The 27,782-nt window shown below is 38.2% G+C and overlaps 1 protein-coding gene across 6 annotated transcripts in view; it reads left to right on the plus strand.

Moving 5' to 3' along the window:
• LOC143035806 (uncharacterized) overlaps positions 1-24,749 on the plus strand; it is a 78,536-nt gene extending 53,787 nt beyond the window's left edge. For 3 of the 6 annotated variants that reach the window (XM_076202780.1, XM_076202782.1, XM_076202781.1), the window contains exons 5-7: positions 13,096-13,161; positions 20,655-20,915; positions 22,731-24,749. In XM_076202780.1, the coding sequence (XP_076058895.1) occupies positions 13,096-13,161; positions 20,655-20,915; positions 22,731-23,048 (645 nt within the window). In that variant the 3' untranslated portion in view covers positions 23,049-24,749. The remainder of the gene's footprint in view (positions 1-13,095; positions 13,162-20,654; positions 20,916-22,730) is intronic. The other 3 variants (XM_076202786.1, XM_076202785.1, XM_076202784.1) reach the window with 3 other exon arrangements.
• Positions 24,750-27,782: the final 3,033 nt, after the last annotated feature.

Consider the following 27,782-nt stretch of genomic DNA (forward strand, 5'->3'; position numbering starts at 1 on the left):
AAGGATGACCTTTCATCCATGAGGAGCTAAGATAAAAGGAGAACAAATGGGAGTGGGACGGGTGGAGATGGGTGCATGCCTTGGGTGGCTACTTCCCTAATAAGGGGAATTAGCCAGCCAAGGCTGGTATAAAGCTATGGTCATCCAGTATATGATTAAGATAGACAATAACCCCTTTCACATTTGAAGGGTAAAAGGGGCATTGGGAAAGAGGGTGTCTGTTGAGGAAGGACAGACGGGAGAGAACAGAAGATAGGGGTGAATGGAGAATGGCTGTGTATTTACCTAGTTGTAATATACGGGAGGGGAGCTATGCTCGTGGTGACCCGTCTTTGTATCTCTCCGCATCAAGTTTTATCTTAAAATCTTGTATAGTGTTAGCACATACTGTTTTGTTGTCTAATTTGTTCCATGTATTTATTGCTCTGTGTGGGAAACTGTTCCTTTTCAATTTATTTCTATAACTATCCTTTTTCAATTTTTTTCCGTGTCTTGTTTTACCGTTGTCCCACATTAATAGGTCGTTCCTGTCTAAAACTTCCATTCCTTTCATTATTCTGTAGATAGCAAATCTCCTCTTTCTCTTCTTTGTTCCAGAGTTGGTAGGTTCAATTTGGATAGTCTTTGCTCATATGTTAGTTCGGCGAGTGTCGGTGCTAGTTTTGTTGTCGCTCTTTGTAATCTTTCTAGTTTCTTAATATTCTTTTTGGTACTGGGTGTCCAAAGTGATGCTGCATACTCGAGTTTTGGTCTTATTAGTGTAGTAAGTATTTTCCTTATCATTTCTTTGTCCATATAGGTAAATGCCACTTTGATTGCTCTCAATAAGTTGTAGGTTTCTCCGAACATCTTGTTTATATGCTTATCTGGTTTCATGTCCTTTCCAATCATCACTCCAAGATCTTTTTCATAGTTTGTTTTATTTATTTTTTCTTCCCCAATTCTGTAATCTTTTGATATTCTATTTTTACTCTTTCCAAATTCCATTATGCTGCATTTCTTAATATTGAATTTTACTTCCCATTTTTGAGTCCAATTCCATATTGTGTCCAGATCTTGTTGCAATGAGTTGCAGTCCTCTTCCGTTTTTACCTTCTTAAGTAATTTTGCATCTGCAAAAAAATTTATATAGCACTCCACGCCTTCATTCATGTCATTAACGTATACAGCGAACATGATCGGTGCCAGTACTGATCCTTGCGGACCCTGCTTTTTACTTCTTCCCAATTGGAGAATTTTTCTCTAATTACAACTCTCATTTTCCTCCCAATCAGAAAGTCTTTCATCCATTCCAATAATTTTCCTCTGATGCCACCTTTTGACTCTATCTTATTTATTAGTTTCCTATGAGGTACCTTATCGAATGCCTTTTGCAGGTCCAGAAAAGCACAGTCTGCCCATCCATCTCTTTCTTCTATTATGTCTACTAATCTTGAGTAAAAGCAAATCAGATTTGTTGTACAGGATCTCCCTTGTCTAAATCCAAATTGATTTGGGTTCAGTATAGATTTTTCTTCCAGGTACTTAACCCATCTGTTTTTGATCACACTTTCACAAATTTTTGCTATTGTGCTTGTTAGTGAGACCGGTCTGTAGTTAGATGGATCTTCCTTATCACCTCCCTTATAAATTGGTACAATGTTTGCTTTTTTCCAGTCCAATGGTACTTTTCCTTCTTTAATTGATGATTTAATTATATCATATATTTTGTCAGTTAATTCTCCCATGCATTCTTTCAGTATCCAGTTTGCTATTCTGTCTGGGCCATGTGATTTTCTGACATCCAGGGTTTTAATTTGATCACTGATTTCTTTTTGTGTTACGTTTATTTCTTTCATTGCTGGGGATAATTCTCTCTCTCTAACTTCACTGTTAGGCGAGTTTTCTATTGTGAATACTGATCTGAAGTGGTTGTTCATTATTTCAGCCATTTCCAGTTCTTCTGTAAATTCTTTTTTATCTTGGCCCAGTTTTTCTATTTCTTGTTTGTTTTTCAGTTTTCCATTTACATATTTGTAAAATAGTTTGGGTTCTTCTTTACATTTGTCTATTATCTTTTTTTCGTAATTTCTCTCTTCATCTCTGCGTATTTTTACATATTCGTTTCTTAGTTTGATGTATGTTTGCCATTTGCTTTGTTTCTTATCTCTTTTCCATTTTTTCCAAGCTTTGTCCCTTTTTTCCTTTGCTTCACTACATCTTTTGTTGTACCAGTTCTTTATGTATGCCTTTTCCATTTTTTTTTGTGGTACGAATTTGTCCACTCCTTCATTATAAATTTCTTTTAGTATGTTCCATTTTTCTTCTATCCCTGTATCTTCGTTTTGGAATTTTTCCCAGTTTGCATTGCGAAAGAATGTTTTAAGTTTCTCAAAGTTTGTTTTGTTATACATGGGTCTTCCTATTCTATGTTTAACATTTTTGCTTTGGTCTGGTTGTTCTTTCAATTCCATTTCTATTAGTACATGGTCACTTTTTCCTATCGGAGTTTTGTAAATAATATTATCGATTATCTCAGGTTCTGTTGTAAGTATTAAGTCCAATATTGAGGGTTCTTCATTTCCTCTATATCTAGTATTTTCTCTAATCCACTGGGTCATTGTGTATTCAATGGTCAAGTCAAGGAGTACATTGCCCCAGTGTTTCTCTCCCCCTTTCACTGTCATATCTTCCCAGCATATTTCTTTTGAATTAAAGTCACCCATAATTACTGTATTTCCTCCATCCTTTAGTGTTTCAATTAGTTCTTCCTTTGTATCATCTAGTAACTCAGCATGATCCCTCTCTGACCAGGCTTGTGTCTTAGGAGGTACATATACCACTGCAAATTTTCTTTTCTTAATTTTTTTACCTTCGACTTGTACTATAATTGATTCTACATTATTTTTTCCTTCAGTTATTTTTGTTACAGTTAAATCTTTCTTGGCCAAAATTAGAACTCCTCCGCCCTGTTTGTTCTTTCTATTCTTTGTCCAACAGTTGTATTCTCCTTGTCCCACAGTGTGGGGTGTTAGTATGAACTTTAATTTGGTTTCTACAATTCCCATTATGTCTGGTTTTTCTAATACTAGATAATCATTTAATTCGTTTATTCCTGAGATTATTCCGTCTATATTTGTGTAAGCTATTTTTAGTTTCCTTTCTCCTCCTCCCCTTCTGTCTTCTTTGTTTCCATTTTCTCTATGTACTTTTTCCTCAGCCTCATGTCTATCACTCTCCAAAAAAACTCCTCCTTTTCTTTTTCAGTTCTATTCTCATTCCTTTCATTTGCCTCATTCCTAAGTTCCTTTTCTTTCTCTTTTTCTTCCTCACTCATTTCTTTTTTGATCCATATATTTTTGTACTGTTCACTATTTGCTAGTCTCATTGTTCTAGTTAAAATTTCTTCTACACTTGATTGCGATCTAAGTTTTACTTTTAATGGTCTATATAGCTTATCTTTAGAGTACTTGCCCATTCTATGAGTTTCCTCGATTTCTCTGTCCCAGCCTAACTCATCTGTTTGTAACTCCTTTAGTATTTCTTTGGCAATCTCTTTTTCTTCCTTTTCCCTCTGGTATCTTGGTACATTGTGCTTTTCTTTAATGCCATAGACTACTATACATCTTTTTCTATCCACTGTGTCCCTAACTAGGTTACTTTTCTCTTTAATAACCTGAATTACAGTTTCTTTTGTATTATCTTTTACTTGTTGTTCCATTATTTTCTTTAAAGATATTTCCTGACTTTCCTTCTCAATTTTCCACTGTTTTTTGATTTCCTGTAGGTCGTTCTCCCTAATTCTTTCCTCCACCTTTTCGGTCACTTCTTTCATTTGACTTTTGATTTCTCGTTTCAGAACCTCGTTCCTACTATTATCCTCACTTTTCAACCTCTCATTCTCACCCTTAAGCTGTTTTAATTCTTTTTTCAACTCGTCTATCTCCCTATTGTTTTCCTCGTTGGCTTTCCTTAGGTTTGATACTTCCTGGTACATTATCTTATATTCGCTTTTAAGTTCTAATAGTTCGTCTACGATATCACTTAGATCTCTACTCCTCATTATGTTCCTGTATCTGGGTTCTCTGTCATTTTCTATTCTTAATAATCCATTTCCTTCCCTTTCAAACCCAGAAAATCTACTTACGTCTAGTCTTTGATATTCTCTTGGTGTTGAAGCGAAGCATGATTTTTTTCTCACTACTCCTAGTGGAGTTTCGATTTTAGTTTCCTCCAGGCTTCTTTTAGTTGCGTCCTTGGATTTAGGGGTTTCCATTTTTAAGAACAATAAAAAAAAAAATGAAAAAAGAAAGTAACGGAGATACAAATTCGACCTACATTGTTTCACCACGAATGCACAGCTTACCACTCCGCGTATAAACAAAAAGGCCGCCGCTGATCGTTTGTTGTTTATATTTTCGCTCGTAAGCCAGCGCTCCGAAAATGCGTGTTGCTCCGACCGTGTCCGACTGATGTGTGTATGGATGATGTGATGCATGAGGTGGAGTGGGTGGGGGATGGGTGGTGAGGGAGTATGTGTGAGAAATAAATTGACGCTGCCCAAAGGGATTTCTCCCTGTCTTCTCCATTTCTGCACGAAGGTATGGAGAGAGGAGGTTGTTACCAATTTAATGAAGCAGCCTTGCTGTGTATTGTGACACTGCTTCTGACCCAGGGCAGTGGGCAAAATGCAGGGATGACCCATCATCCAGGAGGTGCTTGGCAAGATAAGAGAGAGGGTGTTTTTATTATTATTATTATTTGAAGGGGTGTGATGGTCAAAGAAGTAAAATGAAAGGTGCCAGCAAGCATAAAATAAAAATTCCAACCAGGTACAAGTGGGAACTGTGGTAAAGAATATGTTCTACTTGAACCTGTAGGGATAGAAATAAGTAATATATGTATATATATATATATGTATATATATATATATATATATATGCAGTATATTTGTGTATATATATATATATATATATATATATATATATACACACACACACAATAGCTGCCATAAGTTTGGATGCAATAATGCTTATGTTAATACTTATGCCACAAATTGGAAGTTCCTCGCCCTCAATATCCCGAGCGAGCAAGATATTTTTTTTTGTATGCCTGGCAGCAAGACCAAAGTTGGCTGCCACCAGAGCATGCAATGTTTCCAGGCTTGGTGCTGTTTAAGATTCAACAGGGTGATGATTATGTTTCTGGAGCTCTGCACTTTGCCTTCAATTATACGTAAATTCTCAGTGGTTTGGAGTCTGTGTTGCCAGCTAATGGGTAGTGGTAATGGACCTGAAATCTTTCTCCCTCTCTCTCCCCCCCTCCCCCCCTCTCTCTCTCTCTCTCTCTCTCTCTCTGTCTCCCCCTCTCTCTTTCTCCCCCTCTCTCCCTCTTTCTCCCCCTCTCTCTTTCTCCTCTCTCTCTCTTTCTCATCTCCTCTCTCTCTCTTTCTCATCTCTTCTCTCTCTCTCTTTCTCATCTCTCTCTCTCTTTCTCATCTCTTCTCTCTCTCTCTTTCTCCTCTCTTCTCTCTCTCTCTTTCTCATCTCTTCTCTCTCTCTTTCTCCTTTCTTCTCTCTTTCTCCTCTCTCTCTCTCTCTCTCTCTCTCTCTCTCTCTCTCTCTCTCTCTCTCTCTCTCTCTATCATTCTATTACTCTCACATCATTCTCCCTTCCTTCCCTCCCTCTACTTTCTTTGTGAACCGCCTCTCACTTTCTAAGCTACCACTCTCCAATAAAACATTACCTGTTCATTTCCTATGTTATTCTACACTGTTATCCCTCAATACATTAGCTAGCTGTTTCCTTGATTCCTTAGGACTGGGTCACACATCTGCCCTCTCCAAATACCAACACTGAAGTGTGTATATGTGTGTGTGTATCTACATAGTTTTGTGTGTGTGTGTGTGTGTATTTACCTAGTTGTATTATATGGGAAGGGAGCTGTGCTCATAGTGACCCATCTCTATATCTTTCAGCATCTAGTTCTTAAATTCTTGTATAGTTTTTGCACACACTGTTGCCTCATCCAGTTTGTTCCAGACATCTACCACTCTGTGTGGGAAACTGTTCTTTTTCAAACCTCTTCTATAACTATCCTTTTTAAGTTTCTTTCCATGTTCTCTTGTTTTTCTTTTATCCCACTTTAATAAATCTTCTCTGTCGAGGATTTCCATCCCTTTCATAATTCTGTAAATGACCAGTAGATTTCCTCTTTCTCTTCTTTGTTCCAGGGTTGGTAGTTCCAGTTTGGACAACCTTTGTTCATATGTCAATTTAGAATGTGTTGGTGCCATCTTTGTCATTGCTCATTGGATTCTTTCTAATTTCTTTATATTCTTTTTTGTACTGGGTGTCCATAGTGTCACAGCGTACTCCAGTCTTGGTCTTATCAGTGCGACTAATATTTTCTTTACCATTTCCTCGTCCAAGTAGTCAAAGGCCACTTTCATTGATCTTAGTAAATTGAAGGTTTCTCCGACTATTTTGTTGATATGCTTGTCAGGTGACATGTCTGCCAATAATAAATCCTAGGTCCTTTTCCAAGCTAACTTTATTTACTTCCTTTGTACCAATTTTGTATTGGCCTGATATTCTATTTTAACTTTTTCCAAACTCCATTATACTACATTTCTTGATGTTGATGTTCACTTCCCACTTTTGACTCCATTCCCAGACTTTATCCAGGTCTTTCTGTAGTGATTCACAGTCTTCCTTTGTACTTACTTTCTTTAATAGTTTTGCATCATCTGCAAAGAAGTTCATATAACATTCCACAACTTCACCCATGTTATTTATATATATGGCAAACATTATTGGAGCCAATACAGAACCTTGTGAGACTCCACTTATCATTTCTTCCCAGGTCGAGTTTTTGTCTCTAAGTACCATCCTCATTTTTCTCCCTTTCAAGAAATCTTCCATCTATTTCAATAACTTTTCTTGTACACCTATTGTTTTGATTTTTCTTTGTAGCGTTTTGTGTGGTATTCTTTAAATGCTTTTTGTAAATCTAGAAAAGCACAATCAGTCCATCCATCCTTTTCTTACATTATATCTATTAGCCTCGAGTAAAGCAAATCAAGTTAGTGGCACATAATCCTCTGTGTCTAAAGCCAAATTGTTATGGAGTCAGTATATCATTTTCTTCCAGATGTTTAATCCATCTACTTTTGATCATTTTTTCAAGTATTTTTGCTATTCTACTTGTAAGGGAGACCAGTCTATAGTTTGTTGGATTTTCCTTGTCCCCCCCCCCTATATATTGGTACAATATTTGCATTTTTCCAATCTTGTGGTACCTTTCCTTCTTTGAGTGAGTAATCAATTATCTTATATATTTTGTCCATTAGTTCATCTATACATTGTTTTAATATCCAATTTGCAATTCCGTCTGGGCAGTGTGATTTTCTGATGTTAAGGTTTATTTGGTCCATTATTTCCTTCTGTGTCAGTTATTTCTTTCATTTGGGTTGGGGGTATCTCTCTGTCTTTAATCCCAATTTTGTGTACTTTCAATTGTGAATACATATTTAAAAATTTTGTTCATAATTTCAGCCATTTCTTCATCAATATATTCATCATTCCCTTGACGTAGTTTCACTATTTCTTGTTTCTCTAGTAGTTTACCATTCACATACCTGTAGAATAGTTTAGGTTGGTCCTTACATTTTTTCTATTATGTCTTTTTCATAGTTTCTCTTTTTCTTCCCCGCATATTTTTACGTATTCATTTCTTAGTTTGATGTATATTTACTACTTACTCTCTTTTTTTCTACCAGCACTCAATGTACACCCTTTCTTGCTTCTGCTTTGGTACATATTTGTCTATTCCCTCTTCATAAGTTTCTTTTAATATGTTCTGTTTCTCTTTCATATTTGTTTCTTCGTTTAAGAAGTTTTCCCAATTTACATTTTGAAAGAATTTTCCGAGTTTCTCAAAATCTGTTCTGTTGTACATTATTCTTCCTTTTCTATGTTTCTCATTTCTTCTCCAATCAATTTGTTCTTTTAGTTCAAACTCTATTAGTATGTGGCCACTCTTCCTAAGTGGTGTCTTGTATTCCATTTTATCCACAATTTCAGGCTCTGGTGTAAATATTAAATCTAGTCTCAAGAGTTCTTCATTGTTTCTTTATCTGGTATTTTCCTTTAACCATTGAGTCATTGTGTATTCAATGGTCATATCCAGTAGTATATTTCCCCAAAGGTCCTCTCCACCTTTCACTGTCATTTCTTCCCAACACATTTCTTTTGAGTTAAAGTCACCCATAATTACTATGTTTCCTGCTTCTTTCAGTAATTCAATTAATCTTTTCTTTGTGTCTTCAAACATTTTGGAATGATCACTCTGTCCAAGTCTGTGTGTGTGTGATTGTGTGACTACATATGTGTGCACATAGAGCATCCACCACCACAACCAGAGAACTACAAATCAGTGCTTGAATATAGAGAATGTTGAGAACTACTCATAATTATGATACCTCGCAGCATCAAACTGGATGGGAAGCAGTAAGATTTGGTTTAGGAGGAGGTGAAGGAAAAGGTGCTTTAATTTGTTAATTAGTTAGCTACTTATTCATGTTTGTGATTGAAAATGAACATTGACTTTTCCACTCCCGATGATAACTTGATAGCTCATTTACAGCCAATAACTAATTGGATTTAATAGATTTTAGGCCCAATTCCACCACGGAAACTTAAATGTGGCAAATACGGTGTTTGGGGAAGTGGAGCATGGCTGTCCAGTAATAAAGTTTGATAATTTGATCATGGTAGTGGTGGTGGTTGCTCTAATTGTGTGCAGAATTAATTAGTAGCGTCTGAAGTGAAAATAGAACACATGCATGGGCCTTTCCCTTGACCAATCCATTAAACTACCTCACTCGACAAATGACAGGTGGGCAGCAAAGATGGTACAGTGAGTCCTCCTTATACAGTAACTTTATCTGGTAACTTCACAATTACAGTATTTGGTAATTATTACCCACGATTCTATTTACGGTAAGAAAAATTTACAGATACGGTAACCGCTAGATATTTTGAAGAGGAAAGAGCAGGGAGAAGGTACATCTGCCATATTCTATTATTACATGTTATAATGGGTTCGATATACGGTAATTTCAATTTGCCGTAAGGTTTTCAGGAACGCATATTTACCGTATAACAAGGACGTACTGTAAATGCAAACCCAAAGTACTCAACTTGGATTCCTTTTAGGAATACATCTTGAATAAACTCGTGTCACTTGTCCTGTGGTTTACATACTTTGAATGCAGCTGGATATTGTCCAGTGCAATTTTCAATGTAAATTTTTTTCATATATGAAGAAAATGCATAAAGTAACAGTCAGAACACATTATTGAAGATAAGTACCATTTGAAATGATAACATTCATTCCATTGACCCAATTCTCGTACAGGAGACTTGTGGCCCTCAGGAAACCACCCATGGCCACAAGCTCAGCCCATGAATTGCTTACTTAAGTGATTTTGTGTTGTTTGGAATGAGAGTGTAGGACAGTGAATGTGATCTGTCTCTTCTGTGTGCTGGTGATATCTAGAACAATTGGTGTATGTTGCTAGGCCAGTTCTTTGTTGGCACAGTATTAATATAAGGCTGTGACCTGAACTTGTGCATGCCAATGTCTTGAGTGATTTCTTTGCTGGGTTGAATTTTAGCAGAGTTTGGTGAAGTATAGAATTTGGTAGTTTGCTTAGAATTGTTTGTTTCACGATTAAGATGCTGCTGGGGTTCCTTTTAAGTTGTTTTGGTAGGCTGGTTTTATGTAACGTGAAGGGTGGTTAGGTTTTATGGCTCCTGTGTAGAACTGTGTGCCCATGATTTTTATTTCCTCGTTTTCTCTGTGTGTGTGTCTCTCTCTCTCCCCCCTCCCCCCATCTCCTCCCATCTTCCTTTCCTTTTTCCTCCCTCTCAAGTTTCACTAAGTGGAGGATCAGTAACCCCACAGTAGGTCCTTGGTCCCTCCCACAGATCTCTCTGGGAAGAAATGTTGGGCTATTGTCTATGCACTATTAGTGTGGGACTGTTTCTATATTGCCAGCTGAAAATTGTAGGGGAGGGAAGTAGTCACCATTTGTTAGCTCTCCGTATGTGAAAAAGTGAAAGAAATACAGAAGTTGGTAGAGAGAGATCTAAGTCCCCCTTCCAGAAACTTGAGTGTCAGCTACACCTCTTGATGGATGTGAGGGGGTTGACAGATTTTGAAAACGGGCAGCTTTACTGTCCATCTCACAGGACCACTGCATGCAAGTCCCCATCATTGGTCCCATCTCATGTGCTACTCTTTGAGGGATTTTGGCCTCTGAGTGATGTTCTGTTAGTGTTGTTTGGTGCAACCAGATGTTATTTTTTAGTCTTTGTTTTGTATTGTATGTAGGACAGGTCATAGGAGCTCTCTTTATCAGCTTAGTCCAAATTTCCTTTACCTGTTAACACAAGACCATTACCATTCCATAATTTTCAGCCAGTGACATAGAAACTGACCCACACTGATACAATTCAAACAGCAGTCAAAGGTATCTTCCCAGAGAGATAGAGACCAAGGACCATTGCCAACTGCTGTGGGCTAGGTTTCCAGTCCTTGAAACTCAAGGCAGCAATTGATTCATTGGATATCATGCTGTGGATTGATAGTTAAATGTATTTATTATGATTGTTCAAATATGTATTTATTATGATTGTTCAAATAAAGTGTTTCTGCTGTCTAAATCCTCTGCAACAATTCTAAGCATGTCCAGTTCCTTGTTTGCCTTCAGTGCGAGATCTTTGTATCAGCTGATGATTTTGTGTGGATCAGATGTGGGGCCAATTAAGGTTTTGTTCAGTGAGAGAGTTGACTGTTGTAAATTTCTTAGGTTCATGGTAGTGTAAGCAATATCACTCAGATTTAGATTAACTTAGACTGACTTCTCTTTACTTGTTAGCTTATGATGACACCTCCGAAAGGGCTAAAGCTCCTCCTCAAGGGTGGACCTAGTTGTCCTCAGCATCTATGATTGGCATAGTTCATTTCTGTATATAATATGTGGACCAATAACATAAGGACTCCAACATGCCTTTTGGAACATCTGGCCCTCACTGAATGGACCCTTGTTCCTTTGAGGGTCAGAGGGGTCATGCCATACATTAGTTTCCAGATAAGAAAAGCATTACCCCAACAAGATTTAATGATGTTATAGTTTCACTCCTCTTGAGTAGGGGCCCATGCATGTGATACTACAATCTAGTATCATTGCCAGTACAAAATGATGCTGTTTCATCATCAAACCACCACATGGAGACTGTAGGGCTGCACATCCTGATGGAGAGGAGGGGGTTTAGATGTGGTTTTGAAAATGGGTAGATCTACTGTCCGTCTTGCAGAACATCTAAAAACAAGTCCTGTACAGTTGAACCTTGGATAACAAATGCCCCATTTAATGAACAAATCAGCTGTGTAAAAAGTTTTTTTTGCATCTGTTAATGAACACTACTTTGGGGTGTGAACATGTGCATACACCCGTACATATAGTCCTGCTGGCTCAGAAGTGCCTTGGCATATTTACCGTAATCGTCCCGGTTAGCAAGTATTTCTGTTTAAGAACAGTCGTGGAACAGATCAGGTTTGTCACCCGAGGTTCCACTGTACTGTACCTGTCATTAATCCATATTTGTGAAGCAAGAAAGGTGATGCAAAAGGTACAAGTAAATGAAGGGGGATTGTGAATGGAAAGGATGACATGGCCCAAAGGGATTTTCTTGTTTATATCCATATGAAGTGGTGGTGGTAAGCTTGCTCTGGCTGTCAGGCCCTGTTGTGGAAGTACTCGGTTTTGCTACATTGCCCGTGACCTAAGTAATGTAATTGGGATGGGAATGACTCTTCATCCATATTGTGCATATGGTCGGAAGGTGTTGGACAGGCTTTGCATGTGTGTACAGTACTACTTCTCATTAACGGACTAAAAGGGGGGTAACGGTGTCCGTTGATGTGAATAATCCGTTGATTTGGAGTGGTTTTTGAGTGGCATAGTGATTGCACAGCACTAAGCAACAGCACTAAAAACACCGAAAACACAGCAAAAACACCGCAATCACAGCTAATTAATGTCCGTTAATGAGAGGTAGTACTGTATTGTCTTTTGAAAGCATCAGGCAAACTTTGCAGAGTATAAACATTTAATAATAAGTATTCTAGCATCCAATTTTTTCCTTGGTGATTCAAACTCAGGTCACTCATACATGAAACTAATAGTACCCCTGAGCCACATAGGGCTCCATTGGAATGGATAATTTATGAGAACTTTATTATAAAAGAATGTATACATCATGATAATCAGTGCTGTGTTTAGTTTGAATATGAAAAGTGACTCATGAGATAAGGGACTTTCAGGGAAAATGTCATGTTCTAGGATAAGTATTGTTTTTTATATATGGCTGCTCATAATTTTTTTTATTTATTCATTTTTTTTATTAAGATGTCTTCAAGATAGACAAGGGTTGGACAAAGGCAAGTTGTGTGCCACGAATTTTAAGGCTACTGGACTGTATGCAGTGGCATGAACAGCACATGCATTTATATGTTTACCTAATTGTATTGTACAGGAATGGAGTAATGCTGTTTGGGTCCCATCTCAAAGTCTTCAGTTTATCATACTTTATTATACCTAGCCTCAGTGGTGTATATGCATATATATGTCAATGTTTATATACAGTACAGTAAAGTCTGTGTATGTGTGTGTGTGTGTGTGTGTGTGTATTTACGTAATTGTATTTACTTGATTGTAGTATAGAGGAAAGGAGCAATGCTCATTAGGTCATGTCTCCTATTCTCTAATTTGTGTGTCTGTCTGTCTGTGTGAGAGATGTATATCTAGTATGTACGAGTATATAACATTTATATCAAATCTTGTAGTTGTAATAGTGTTATTAATCCCATCTTTAATTGTAGGGATGGTTTGAAATGAGTTGTGTGTGATAGGTCATGGGTAGTAATGAAGTTAAGCAGTAATACTGGTAGGTGATATCAGTGTAGATCCGCTTTACCTCTTGCTACAACTGCCCAAGTTCATAACTGGGAAGTTTTACATTTGATGACTTGTCCCCCACCATCAGTGTGATCCAGGCAGCTCCTCCCCGCCCTGGAGGTTTGTCCCCACCGCCACCCCAGCGCGGATGTTGGTAAGCAATCAAGGCCTTGTCCCCATACCCAAGTTTCCTTGTTCCTTACCTTAGTTTTGCCTTGTACCTTCCCTTGGTTCTGCTTAGTCCTGTTGTTTTTGCTATGCTCCAGACCTAAGGTTTGCCATATTCCCTTTCCAGTTTAATCTGTCCCTTTCCACATTTTACCAAATCCTTACTCTATTTCCTGTTTCATGTACCCAGCTCTGTTGCAGCCTTGTTCCTCTACATGGTCTTTCCTCATCCCTGAGACCCTGACTCTAGTTTTGCCTTGACCTTTCCCATAGGTTCCTCTCTGTGTTGTGTAGTGCCTTTCTGTGATGGCCTTTGGCAGTGAGTAAACAGTTATCATGCAAATGTAAGTGTAGGAATTTGTTTTTAATTAGCTATAAATTGCTTCATTTTACTAGATGCTTCTCTATGTATCTTGTTTTCATAAGTCAGCTGGTATATGTAATAGTACAGTACTTGTAAATGTTTTGTATTTCTGCTGTTTTATAAGAAAATTGGCTTTAGATTTAAGAATGCTTTTAGTTCATTCAAATTAGATATATTGCATTGTTATCTGTCACATTTAATATTTTCTTATTTTGCTATTTCAAATAGCATGAGCAAAAAGCAGTTGTGTTATGAAAGTTTATTGAGGTTTGATATTTCTTATGCTACTGAATTTTATTTTATTTTTTATTTTTTTCCACTCTCACTGGGAGAGATTAATTGTAGGTTTTCATATCCATTACAATGGAAAAATGAGTGGATATTAGATATAAGTTGAACACATCTTTGTATTTTATATATTTATTTTCCACCCCATCAACTAGCAATTTATAATGATGGTAATACAGGTTTCTGAACTAATTGCTGTCAGAAAGCTCGTTCATAAGTTGTTCCTTACTCTAAACATCACATAATTATATATAACATAGATGTATAAATTATGCAGTATGATTATTTAACAGTAGAGTAGGTTATGTAAAGTAAGAAAAAGTCACTAATGCTTTATAAACAAAATATGTTTGATAGTATTGCCAGTGGTATTGTTGCTAACATGAGATCTCAATCTACATAGTTTTCAAAGGCTTAGTTTAGGTATTACCAGATATTGGCTTAGCTTTACAGAATACCAATGCCAATACTAGCCAAGCATATATTGTTTATATAGCAATGACAGTGATATTAATGGGAGTACTCTTGCTATTGCATTGTAAACAAAATTCATTTGATCAGTATCACCATTAGTCTGGCCATTAAAACACCATCAGTAGTTTTCAGATGCCCTTGGTTAGGTAAAGTATTACCAGATATTGGCTGGGATTTAGAGTACTGTTATATCAGTGGCAAAATTGATGAAATGCATATTGTTTAAGTGATGACATAAGTAGTATTTTTGTCTTATCAAAATGGAAAAGTACCATTAATAAACATGTTTGAAAGATGTCAGAATACAGAAATGATAGCAAAAATTACAGACCAACTTGTGATGGACATACAAAAATAACATTCCAGCTCCAATTTTAACTTGCAGTTCAGAACTTTCATGTCTAAGAATTTGTAAGTAGATTATTTGTAAGTCAAGGCACGTGTGTAATACTGTAATGATAATTATTGTCTTGAGTTTCACTGACTGGAAACCAACAACCCCATAGTAGCCCTGGTTGTAGGGCCTTTTCAAGTTTGGGGAAGAAACTTTTGAATTTGTCTGCAATGTATTGGCGTGGAATAGTTTCTGTGTCACTGGCTTATAGTAGTAGTTTGGTGGTCTTGAAGAGCTTGTTTTATGATATATGTGTGAATGTTATATGTTTATTTAATTGTTATATTTGTTTATTTCTAATGTTTAGTTGTGCCTCTGTGATGTAATGAGAAGAAGGGTGAGTAGGGGGTTGAGGGCTCTTGCATAGAATTGTGTACCCATCATTTTTATATGATATTCAGTGGGGAAGATTTTTTTTTTCTTGTGCACAGATGTTCTGTTGGGTGTTTTTGGTGCATCCTGTTATTATTCTCAATACTTTATCTTTTAGTTTATAATGTGCCTGTTGTTTTCCTGATTGTTGAACTAAGCTCTGGAAACATAGTCAAGTGTAGCTTGTAAGAATTGTTTTTAGAGTGTGATTAATGTTTCCTTCAGTTCTTCAAAGCCCTTGCTTGCAATTTATTCTAATGTATTCATATTCTTGATGATTTTAACTGTAAAATCTTTGACATGCAGGCTGGAGATCATGTGAGTATTGAAAGCAAAGGGTTTAGCAATGTATTTATTTCTACAATTCATGGTTGTCTGGAGTAAGCAATGTTGCTAATGATTTTGGGAGTGAGGCTTCCATTCTATAAGAGCAATTACTCTAGTTTTTCTTTGTTAATTTCCAAGATGTAGACCATTAATGCCACAATATGAATAGGCAGCAGGGGTAAGGATATTTGCTGGAAAATGTCTATATAATCAGGAAAATATATGTTAAAAAAGTATTTGAAATGGTATGTAGTCCAGACCAGGACATATTTTTGTGATTTTATTATTATTATTTTGGACATCCAGGAGGAGTCGAGATAAGGAGGGGGATGAATGGGAGTGGAGTATGTGGGGATGGAATGGGTGAAAGTGCACAAGAAATAATGGTGTCAAACTGTTAGGAAATAGATTTAATTTGGAAGTGGGTAGAAACAACATTGCCAACCGTGTAGTAAATGAGTGGGACAAACTTCCTGCAGAGGCAGTACACTTTAGTTCAGTTCAAAGCTTTAAGATTTGTTTAGATAAACACCTAAGCAAGATGCTGTAATGACTGCCATTTATTTTATATTTTTTGTTTATTTGTCATTGTTTGTTTGCTTATTTTTTGCTTGATTTTCATTCAATATTAGTTGTCTGTCAACTTACTATTATTTACTATTTATATGCTTATTATTTAACTACACCTATGCATTTATTTGTTTTAATTATTCTTATTTTTATTATAATTTTTATTTATGGTATATGTATGTACATTTTTTTCTGCATCTGACCTAGTTATGGACCAAAAGGTCTCTGTCGGCATGCTCTGCCTTTATGCTTTTGTTTTTTGGCTACCTCCCATGTATGGGGGGAAAAAAGCTGTTGGTATATTTACCTAGTTGTATTATACGGGAAGGGAGCTGTGCTCGTGGTGACCTGTCTTTATCTTTCAGCATCAAGTTTTTTCTTAAAATCTTGAATAGTGTTAGCACACACTGTTTGTTGGGTGGTAGAGTACACCTTGATTTAGTTTCCACTATTCCCAATATGTCTGGTTTTTCTAAGGCCAGATAATCATTTGATTAATTTATTCCTGAAGTTATTCCATCTATATTGATATAAGCTATTTTTAATTTCCTTTCTATTTGTCTTTTTCTGCTTTGTTTCCTTTTTCCTTATATACCATTTTCTCACCCTCAGGTCCACCACTCAAAAAAAAAAAAAAAAAATTCTGTTTCATTTTTTTTCCCCATTCGCTTCGTTTCTAAGTTCTTTTTCTTTTACTTTTTCTTCACTCATTTCTTTTTTATCCATATATTTTTATATTGTTCACTATTTGCTAATTTCGTTGTTCTGGATAATACTTCCTCTGCAATTGTTTGTGATCTAAGCTTTACTTTCAGTGGCCTGTATTGTTTTTCTTTAGAGTATCTACCCATTCTATAAGTCTCCTCGATTTCCCTATCTAAACCCTGTCCTTCCACTTGTAATTCTTTCAGAATTTCCTTAGCAATCTCTTTCTCCTCCTTTTCCCTCTGATATCTAGGAACATCATGCTTCTTTAATGCCATAGATTACAATGCATCTTTTTTTATCCACTGTCTCCCAAACTAAGTTGCCTTTCACTTTAATCACTTGGATCACCGTTTCCTTGGGATTCTCCTTGACATGTTGCTCCACTATTTCTTTAAAGGATACTTTTTGACATTCCTGATCAACTTTCCACTATTTATTTCCTGTAAGTCATTTTCTTTGATTTTTTCTCCCACCTTTTCAGTCACTGCCTGCATTTGATCTTTTATCTCCTTTTTTATTGCCTCATTCGTATTTATATCCTCACTTTTCAACCTTTCATTTTCTCCCTTTAATTTATTTAATTCCTTTTTTAAGTCATTTTCCTGTTATTCTCCTCATTGGCTTTCCGTAGCAGAGCTACTTTTTTGTACATTATTTTATACTCGCTTTTGAGTTCTATTAATTCATCCAAAATGTTATTTATATCTCTCTCATTATCTATACCTGGGATCTCTATCCATTTCTAACCCTCTATCCATGATATTTCCTTCCCCTTCAAACCCTGAAAAAACTCAAATCTTTGGTACTCCCTTGGTGTTTGAGAAAGGCACGTCTTCTTTCAAATGACACCAAGTGAGTCGCTATTCTGCTTTCTTCCAAGCATCTTTTTGCTGGTTCTTTGTCTTTCGGAGTTTCTTTGCTTCTTTCCATTTTTTTTTTATAAAAAAGAATAAATAGTAATAAAAAAAGAAAAAGATAAAATGGAGGTACAAAGACGGTTACATTCTGGTCACAGCAAATACACTTCTCCCTTCATTGTATCTTTGTAAACAACTAGGCTTGCTTTCAGATTCATTCGTTCATGAATCGCTAAATAGCAGGTTCAGAGCATTCATTCCAGCACGTCTTGTTTTGACCGTGGTCTCTGCTTGTATGTATTATTTTGGAATTGAGTGAAGAATGATTAGTAAAAGAGGTGTGGAAAGTAGAGGTGGAGGGAGTGAGCATGAGGGGATGACCAAGGATGGGAAGGGTGGATGGGGTAAAAGGGGCATTGGGAAAGAGGGGAATATCTGTTGAAGAAGGAAGGGAGAAGACAAGATAGGGATGAGTGGAGAATGGTTGTATATGGAGGATGCTGTGATGTATGGAAGATAAGTGGGTGGATTGGGGGTATGAGAGAGTTTGTGTGAGTGATATTTTGATACAGCCCAAAGAGATTTCTCCCCATCTTTTTTTCTGCATGAGGGGATGGAGAGGGGGCGGGTTATTGATTAAATGAAGCAGCCATGCTGTGAATGTGCAGTGTCTTGCTGCATTGCTTCTGATTCAGGGTAGGGCATGTGCAGGGATGACCATCCAGGATGAGCCAAGAAAAGAGGGAGGGGTGGTGAATGGGAGTGAAGTATGTGGGATGAAATGGGTGAAAGTGGATTTGTGCCTTTTGACTTTGGCTACCTCCCTTGTGAAGGGGAAAAAACCCTTGGTATATGTATTATTATTATTTTTATTTATTTTTTATAGGTGGTATGGTAAATTGCAGATATTTGAATAATATGCTACTGGTGTGGTTATTTTGTTAAATTTATTTGGTTGTGGTTGGGTGATATAGGTGAATAGAGTTGAAGTATCTTGCATAGAACAATTTACCTGTCATTTTGATGTAATGTTTTGTGGGAAGGATTTTGGTTTATTTTTGTAGATGTTCTATTTAGGTGGCTTTGGTGCATTTTTTTTTTTTTTTTTCTGGCCTAGTCCATAGACCAGTTACTGGCTTAGGACTACATCTCCCTATGGAGGTGAGGATTTTTTGTCTGTATGTTGTTGTTGTCGTTCCCTAGACTGTCTGTCTGAGCAGTCCCGTCTCCCCAAGGAATGCCACAGCCGAAACTGGGTTTTCCCACAAATCCTTTATAGAGTGTATGTTGTGTTGTTTGCATGCATGATTGTGTATAATGCAGTCTTCCATTATGTGTTGTATGGTATGGGGTGAAGTGTTACATCCTGGGCAGCTGTTCACAATGCGGTCATCCAGCCTCTTCTGGTAGCTTAGAAGTGCTGGGTGGTGGCCGCACCGCAGTCTGGCCAGGTGGACTCTGTCCTTTCGTGGGAGAGAGGATTCAGAAGGGTGGATATCAGGGGGTCTGGCATGCAGCAGTGTGTTGTCTTTCAGTGTGTTAATGGAGCAGTGAGTGATATGATTATGAATCTGTTTCCGGAGGCTGGTATTTGGTGGTTGTGGAGGAAGAGAAGAAAGTATCTGTGTGTGATACAGGTCTTTGGGTGTTGATTTAATGTTTCTTGGTGTGTGTGGTTGTTCTGCTGTGTAGTCTGTATGTAGAGGGAAAGGGTGGTGCATCTTTCTCCTCTCACAGTACAAGGGCTCAAGCAGTGCAGCCTCTTGTAGGTCTAAGACAACCATATTACAGGTATTAAATAACTATACAATGGAGTCCAACCTGGTGCAGTAATCTCATAAGGTTTGTTTTCTTGTTGGTTTTTGGCCGTTGGTAGGTTCTTGGTATGTGGGATGAATGCCATGTGGATATCAAATGTTGGACCCAGAATTTTTAGGTTCCTTTCCATAGGAAGGGTTTGGCCATTTAATTTTACTAGGGGATGGTTTTTTGATTCGTTGTTGTTGCAGGTGAGCAGTGTTACTATTGATTTCTTGGGTGAAGCCTCCATTCTGTTGTTTTTGAGCCATTGTTCCAGTTTGTACAAGTAGGTTTGGGTGTTCATTGCTGCTACTTTGTATTTACTGTGTTGGGTTACTGTTGTCGAGTCATCTGCCTATGAGAAAACATTCTAGCCTATTTACCTTTATAATGGAGTTTGGAAGAGACTGATGTGGAATTGATCAATGCTAGTATGAAAAATAGGGTATATTTGTGGTGGCTTGAAAATGAAAATTGCTCCCTTCTTATGGTTGGTGTTGTTTGGTTATTATTACTGGTATTCATGATGCATTTGGATGACCTTGCTAAGCTGTCAGCTCCTCGGGCAAGCTTGGGGTAATAGGGTCATGTTTGTGGCATCTTTTCTAGCTTCTTCCCCATGTAGGATGAACAGGCTGGATCCTAATAACAGCTACTCGGTCATACAGGCTGCTACCAAAATTTAGTGCCCCTAACCCTATTATAGAGTGACCATTGGGCCTGCATCACCTCCTGTGTGATATCACTTTCTCTTGCCCCCCTCATCCTACACCATCAATAGAGGATTTTGTTAGTAGGAAGAATGAAGCTATTACCTATTAATGGGAGGAAAAAGTGTTACATTAACTGAGTATACTGTCAGTCTTAGTTGCTGCCTCACTTTTGGCATCAACTTCCAAATAGAAGTCAAACCCAGGGGTATCATATGGAGATGGTGAAGCAGCAATTGGTTCTCCTTCAGCCTACTGAAGAATTTTGCTTCAAGATCTTGCCTCATTCTTCTTAGGCGGGAAACAAGGTGGTGGAGAGGCTGCATGATCACAAACCAGGATAAGTAACAGGAGAGAAAACCTCACTCCCATCATCAGATACATAAAAATGATCAAAAGTTATTGGGGAGTTATGCTAAGATTAATTTATTTGACCATTTATTGTATAGAAGATTATTGAATTTTGAACTGTGATGTGGAAATGTTTTCAGATGTAGACTGTTCTTTACATTATACATTTGCACCATCACTTATTCATCTATCTATTCATCCTTCCAACCAAGTACCCATTGAAGAACATATTAGGGTTTATTTATAATTCTGCTCCTTTTACAGCTGCAGCAGGGTCGAGGCCCAAGGGAAACTGTGATGACATCACATTACCCAAACACCTCTACAGACCCATCAATGGGCACGTCAGGTGTCGGGCCTCACGTGCGCGTGAATACCGTTTCACAGCCCCCAGCTGGCCCACAGATATACCAGGGAACAGAATGCTGGGTACATGAAGCGTGTTTATTATGGGCACCATGTGTTCATGTTGTTAACAGCAAATTATGCGGCCTTGAGGAAGCCATCACTTCTTCACAGGATTCAGTAAGTTAAACTTTGTTTTTGTGTGTGTATTCATGTAATTGTAATACAGTAAATCTTCAATATTGGGAGACCCTGGGATCACAGACCTTTCCACAAAATTGCAAAACCCACAAATAGTTTCTCAGGACATCTCAGCCCACCAATTTTTATTTTTTATTTTAATTGTAATTCTTGTCAAGGTAGTATACATGTAAGTATGTGTGTGTGTGTAGGTAGAATGTAGATTGAGAGAAGCAAGTAAATGCCTTGGGGATTGAGAGGGGGAGGGGTTGCCGAATTAATGAAGCAGCGTAGCTGTGGATGTGCTGTGTCTTGCGACACTGCTTCTGACCAAGGGCACTTGATTTGATGCAGGGATGACCTGTCATCCAGGAGGTCCCAAGATAAAAGGGGGGAAGAGGGTAGAGGGAAGTGGAGTATGTAGGGTGAGAGTGGTTTCTATGCCTTTGTTTTTATTTTGGCTACCTCCCATGTAAAGGGGAAGAAAGCCTTTGTATATATGTATGTATGGGATTAAAAAGTGTAATGAGAGACATGGGAATGGATGCTAAGAGGAGGTTGTATGGAGGAGTGATTGTGCCAATAGCACTGTATGGGGCAGAAACATGGAAGATAACAGAGGAAGAGAGGAGAAGTTTGAATGCGTTCGAGATGAGGAGCCTGAGAAGTATAATAGGGGTTACTAGGCTGGTTAGAGTGAGAAATGAGGAGGTGAGATAGGGTTGATGAAAGAGTATTGGGATGGTTTGGACATATGGAAAGAATGAGTGGAGAAAGACTAGTAAAAGAGGTGTGGAAGGCAGAGTTGGAAGGAGTGAATATGAGGGGTCAACATAGGATGAGATGATGGCTGGGGTAAAAGGGACATTGGGAAAGTGGGGAATGTCTGTTGAGGAAGGATGGGAGAGGACAGAAGATAGGGGTGAATGGAGAATGGTTGTGTATGGATGATGCTGTGATGCATGAGGTGGAGTGGGTAAGGGATGGGGGGGTGAGGGAGTATGTGTGAGAAATAAATTGATACAGCCTGAAGGGATTTCTCCCTATCTTCTCCTTTTCTGCATGAGGGAATGGAGGGGGGGGGTTGTTGATTTAATGAAGCGGCCTTGCTGTGGGTGTGCTGTGTCTTGCAACACTGCTTCCAACCTAGGGCAGTGGACTAGATGCAGGAATGACCCGTCATCCAGGAGGTGCCAAGATAAGAGGGAGGGAAGAAGGTAGAGGGGAATGGAGTACGTAGGGGATGGAAAGGGTGGGAGTGGTTTCTATGACTTTGTTTTTTGGCTACCTCCCTTGTATTATCTTCATGTGATATTGTGTAGGGACAATTTTGGTTTCTGTAAGTAGGTATTCTCTTAGGGTGGTTTTGTGCATCCTGTTACGTGTCTTGATGGATTATTTTGTGTAGTTTTGTAGGGTGTTTTTTTTCATGATTGTTAGTAACAATATTGTAGAAGCATAGTTAATTTTGGTTCTCAAGAACTGTTTGTGGACAATGATGAAAGTTTAACATAGTTGATCAAAACCTATGCTCGCCATTGATCTTTGAATGTTTATTTTTTTGTTATTTTCACTGTCAGGTCTTTGATATTAAAAATCTCTTTGCATCCATTCCTAGATGCATATTTCTCATGAAACTTTTTAATCCCCCAAGACATTTACTTGCTCTCTTGATTTACCTGATTTCAGAATAAAGTGACCAAGAAAACTAATAAAGAAAATGCATAGTGGTGGATAGGGAGGGGTTGGAGTTCATCAGTAATAAAAGATGTATAGTTGTGATAATGTTTAATCACAAGATTTATTCCATTACAGGTATGTGTGCAGTGTGGAGAGACAGGTGCCATGGTTGGGTGCTTGGGCAAAGGGTGCACGGTGCTCACCCATGTCCCCTGTGCACTCGTCAATGGTTGGACCCTGGACCAGGTTTCCTTCAGGTCCCTTTGCCCCAAGCACAAAGTGAGTACAAATCTGGGGTCTGACCAGAAGAACATCCTCACGACTGCTGCCGCTGCTGCTGCCTCTGCCATTTCTTCCTTCACCTCTTCCTCCTCCTCCTCTTCCTCTTCCTCATCATCCTCTTCCTCATCCTCCTTTTATCCTTCCGTCTGCCACAACCTTTACAAACATTAATAGCTTGCCCCTGCCATGGAATGCAACTCCTTAGCTTCTCAGTTTGCTTGTTTGGCTTCATGCAGCAGTTTTTCAGTGGGAGAGGTTTTAATGGAGTTGTTGTTGGTGTTCCTTTTGTGCTGCAAGCCTAAGTTCCTTTGTGTGGCATTTGAGTTCCAGGCTTTTAATTTGCCTGAAGCAAGAAAGGCATTTGTTCCTGGTTTGTACCATTTGCATAATTGAATTATTGTCAGCTGTATGTATGCTTATATAGTCTTGAAAACTGGATAACCTGACCATTAGCCTAGTAAATGAATTGATGAAATAGTGTAGCTTGTCTTATGATTATCATTATATAAATATATATAAATATATTTTTCTTTTTTTCTTCTTTTTTCATTTATTACAGTAAGACTTAAAAGACAAGTGTAGATGGACTAGGCGTAGGCCCAGCCCTGTTCACACTCCTAATTAGTGGGCCCCTGCACTCACATTTCACTCAGTTCTAGCCAGAAAACTTTATTGTACTGAGATTTAATGATGTATGGTGATGATTGATAAAGTACAGGATAGGTACTATGAGTGTGGCAGGGTTTAAGGGGTGTGTTTGACTGAGCCTTCCTTGTTTCAGAAGCAGAGCTAAGGACGATGGCACTGGGCAGCTAGAGTTTTAATATGGATATACACAAACATTTATAAATCTCATTTTATTTTCATTTGTAATATATTGTACAGATATTGTTTTGTATTTTTGTCCAGTATACAGTATGTATGTTTTATGAAGATGACAAATGTCGCAAAATTTTACTGGTCATAAATGTCATTATTAGAAAACAGTCGTGTCTTTCATTTTCCTTGCCATTGTGAAGGTGGTATGTACCTGATAAGCATTTAGTGGATTGTAGGATATACATGTATTTTTACTTGGAATGTCATTATATCAATGAAAAATATAATGATATAACTTTATTGTTGAAACATGAAATCATTCCATGATTTCAGGAAATGAGTGTAATTTAGAGATAATAGTTATTACTGTGGGTGTTTTCTCGTGTGAAAACATAAGTATGGAAAGAAAGATGTTAGAGGTGAATGTTGGTTCAAGTCAGATGTGTATGTCATCATGACTGTTTAACCAATAAATAGATTGTGATGACAGAAATTAATGCAGGAGTTATGAGTAGAGGAGTGAGGTAGGAAAAAAAAATGGGTAAATATGAGACAATATTGTGTGTGCTGTTCTCCTTTGATTTGACCCAGGGGTAATTTCAGTGTTACACTGAAGAATGAGAGGTAAGGGGACTGACAATGGATAACAATGGGTACCAGCATGAAGTAGTGCTGTGAGGAGGACATAAGAGAATCAGACAAGAAACAATGGTCTCAAACTGTCCGGAAATAGATTAAATTTGGAAGTGGGTAGGAACAACTTCGCCAACGGTGCGGTTGATGAATGGAATAAACTTCCTGCAGAGGCAGTGCAATGTAGTTCCGTTCGAAGCTTTAAGAATCATTTAGATAAACACCTAAGCAAAATGTTGTAATGATTATCATTTACATTATTTGTTTTTGTTTTGTTATCATTTGTCTGTTTGATTCTCATTTATTATTAGTTATATGTCAATTTATTATTACTTACTATTTACCTGTTTGTTTATTTTTTAACTATACCTATGCATTTATGTATTTTATTTATTATTATAGTTTTTATTTGTTCATTTATTATGATTTTTTTTCCGCATCCAACCTAGATATGGACCATAAAGGTCTCCTGTCGGCATGCTCCACCTTTGTAATCCTTTGAGAGTTATCTCCCAGCCACCCAACCCCATCAACTTTGTTACTTCCATTTGTATGGGAGGTTAGGCTTGCCCTACCTTCTACAAATTTCAAGGTCTTGCACCTCCCTCCATAAGAATAGGGATGCAAGAGCAAATGGGATTTGAAAACAGGTTGAAGGAAAACAAAATGCTACATGATCACCTCCAAGTGTTCCCCGAGTTAGGCAGAGAGTGAGGAAGGAACAGAGACTGACAGTATATTCAGTCACTCTCTCTCCCGCAAACAGAAACTTAATTTTTCCAACTGACATTCATAAATTCTCCAATGTTGATGTGTGATGGTGGTGGATGGGAAATGATGATCTCTGGAAGCCCATAGCAACAACCCACACAGCAGGCAGGGTAGGGCCAGTGGCCCTCTCCATGGATGGAGAGTAGCACAGCTGAGCAGTGGCCCTATTCAGGAACCATTCTGCTCACCCTACTTAGGGGAAGGTGCCCTAAACATAATCTGCCAGCCTAACCAGGCTAAGGAGATGTACCCAGTATGGTCATCTATAATGTAGAATAAAAAATAGGGATAAGAGGAAGAATAATCAGAATCACCAAACAACAACAATAGGGAGGGAGCAACAGCCCTCCCAAAGGTCTGTATTCACACACACATACACAACCACCTGACAGACATATCAGTAGGATTGTGGGAGAGATATACAGACTGTTGCAGAAGATTAAAGTACATACATATACCAAGGCTTTTTCCCCCTTACAAGGGAGGTAGCCAAAAAGGAAAAGGCATAAAATCATTCCCACCCATTCCATCCCTGAATACACTCCACACCCCTCCACCCTCCCTCTTAGCACCTCCTGGCTTTTCATAATATGGATGAAGAGATGAAAAAACTCACAGAAACCCTGATCCATCCAAGTTTAGAATATGTGTCAGTGATATGGTCCCCATACAGGGTGGAGGATACAAGCAAGATTGAGAGAACACAAAAGGTAGCAATCAGACTGGTACCCAGACAGGCAGAAAAATCATATGAGGTCTATCATTACATCTGCCACCTTTGAAAGATTGAAGTGAAAATAATTGTGATTACAGTATTCAGATCACTAAATGGACACTACATCTCTCGATTATGGATAGAAGGGCTTTAAGGAGTCAAAAACAAATTAAGGAAGACTAGATTAAGGGATGTGAAGAAATACAGGTTTCCATACAGATACATAAATACTTGGAATAGCTAAGAGATATACCCTAATATAAGTATAATATATAAGTACATTCATGTGCCAAGGGCTTTTTCCCACTTACAAGGGAGGTAGCCAAAGTCAAAGGCATGAATCTACTCCCATTCACAGCCCCTCCCTCCATCTTTTGTACCTGGATGACATGTTATCCCTGCATCTTAGCCTCTGCCCTGGGTCAGAAGCAATGCACCAAGATACAGCACATCCACAGCAAGGCTGCTTCATTTAATTGGTGACCCCCCTTTCCACCCTCTTGTTCAGAAAAAGAGAAGACGGGGAGAAATCCTTTTGGGCTCGGTCAAAATATTCACACATACTCCCTCACCCCCCATCCCCCACCTTCCATGCATCATAGTATCATCCATACACAATCATTCTCCACTCATCCCTATCTTGTGTCTTTTCCCTTCCTCAACAGATATTCCCCTTATTCCAAATGCCCCTTTTACCCCATCCATCTATCTCATCCTTGGTCACCCCCTCATGTACATCTTCCTCACATTTGCCTTCCACACTCTTTTACTAATAATTCTTTACTCTTTTCCATGTGTCCAAACCATCCCAATACCCTTTCATCAAAACTATCTTCCAACTCAATTTCCACCCCTGCTCTCCTCACCTGGTTTCTATCCAGCCTAGTAACCCCTACCATATTTCTCAGGCATTTCATCTCAAGACATTTAAATTCTTCCTCTCTACCTCTTTTAAGTTCCATGTTTCTGCCCTATACAGTACTGTTGACACAATCACCCCTTCATACAATCTCTTTGCATCCATTCCCAAATGTCTATTTCTCATTGAACTTTTTAATCTCCTAAGGCATTTACTTGCCTCTCTCAATCTACATTCTACCTCCACTCCTCCCTTCCCTGTCACATCATACCCAAGTATCTAAAGTTATCCAGTTCCTCCATCTCCAATCCCTGGCCCTTTACCCTTGCATTTACCTCTTGTACCACCCCATCCATATATAAATTGAACAGCCAAGGGAACACATCCTTGATGAAATCTCACCTTTACCTCAGACCACTCACTCTCTCCATTTCTAACACAGGCTCTACTACTCTTGTAAAAACCCTTTACTGCTTTTAACAGCTTTCCTCCTACCCCATATACTTGCAATACTTCCCACAGTGCCTTCCTGTCTACCCTGTCATAAGACTTTTCCAAATCCATAAAGTCCCCAAAAAATCTTTACCATTTCCTAAAGGTTTCTCACATATATGCCTTACCACAAACATCTGATCATCACAACCCTCACCTATCCTAAACCCACACTGTTCCTCACCAATTACTCCCTCTGTTCTTTTCCTAATCCTTTCAATCGAAAACCTCCCATAAGCCTTTCCAACTACAATCGGCAAACTGATCCCTCTGAAACTACTTTATCCACACTTGTCCCTTTTTCCCTTGTAAAGCAGAACTATACAGGCACTCCTCCAGTCCTCTGGCACTCTAACCTCTTTTAGACAAATTAAACAACCTCACCAGCCAGTCCACCAACACTGTACCTTCCTTTTTTAGACACTCCAAATGACACCCATCTAACACAGGTGCCCTACCTGCTCTCACTATTTTAATAACTGCTTTCAACTCAGCTTTTCTTATTTCTCCTCCATTTTCCTCATTCATTACCATTTTGTTAGTGCTTTCCACTGTAACTGCCTTTCCCTCCCTGTCCTTCACATTTAGCATACATACCAATGGCTTTTTCCCCCTT

This window comes from Oratosquilla oratoria, chromosome 19, assembly GCF_046742065.1.
Source record: "Oratosquilla oratoria isolate Oo_2021 chromosome 19, ASM4674206v1, whole genome shotgun sequence".
Taxonomy (NCBI): Eukaryota; Metazoa; Arthropoda; class Malacostraca; order Stomatopoda; family Squillidae; genus Oratosquilla; species Oratosquilla oratoria.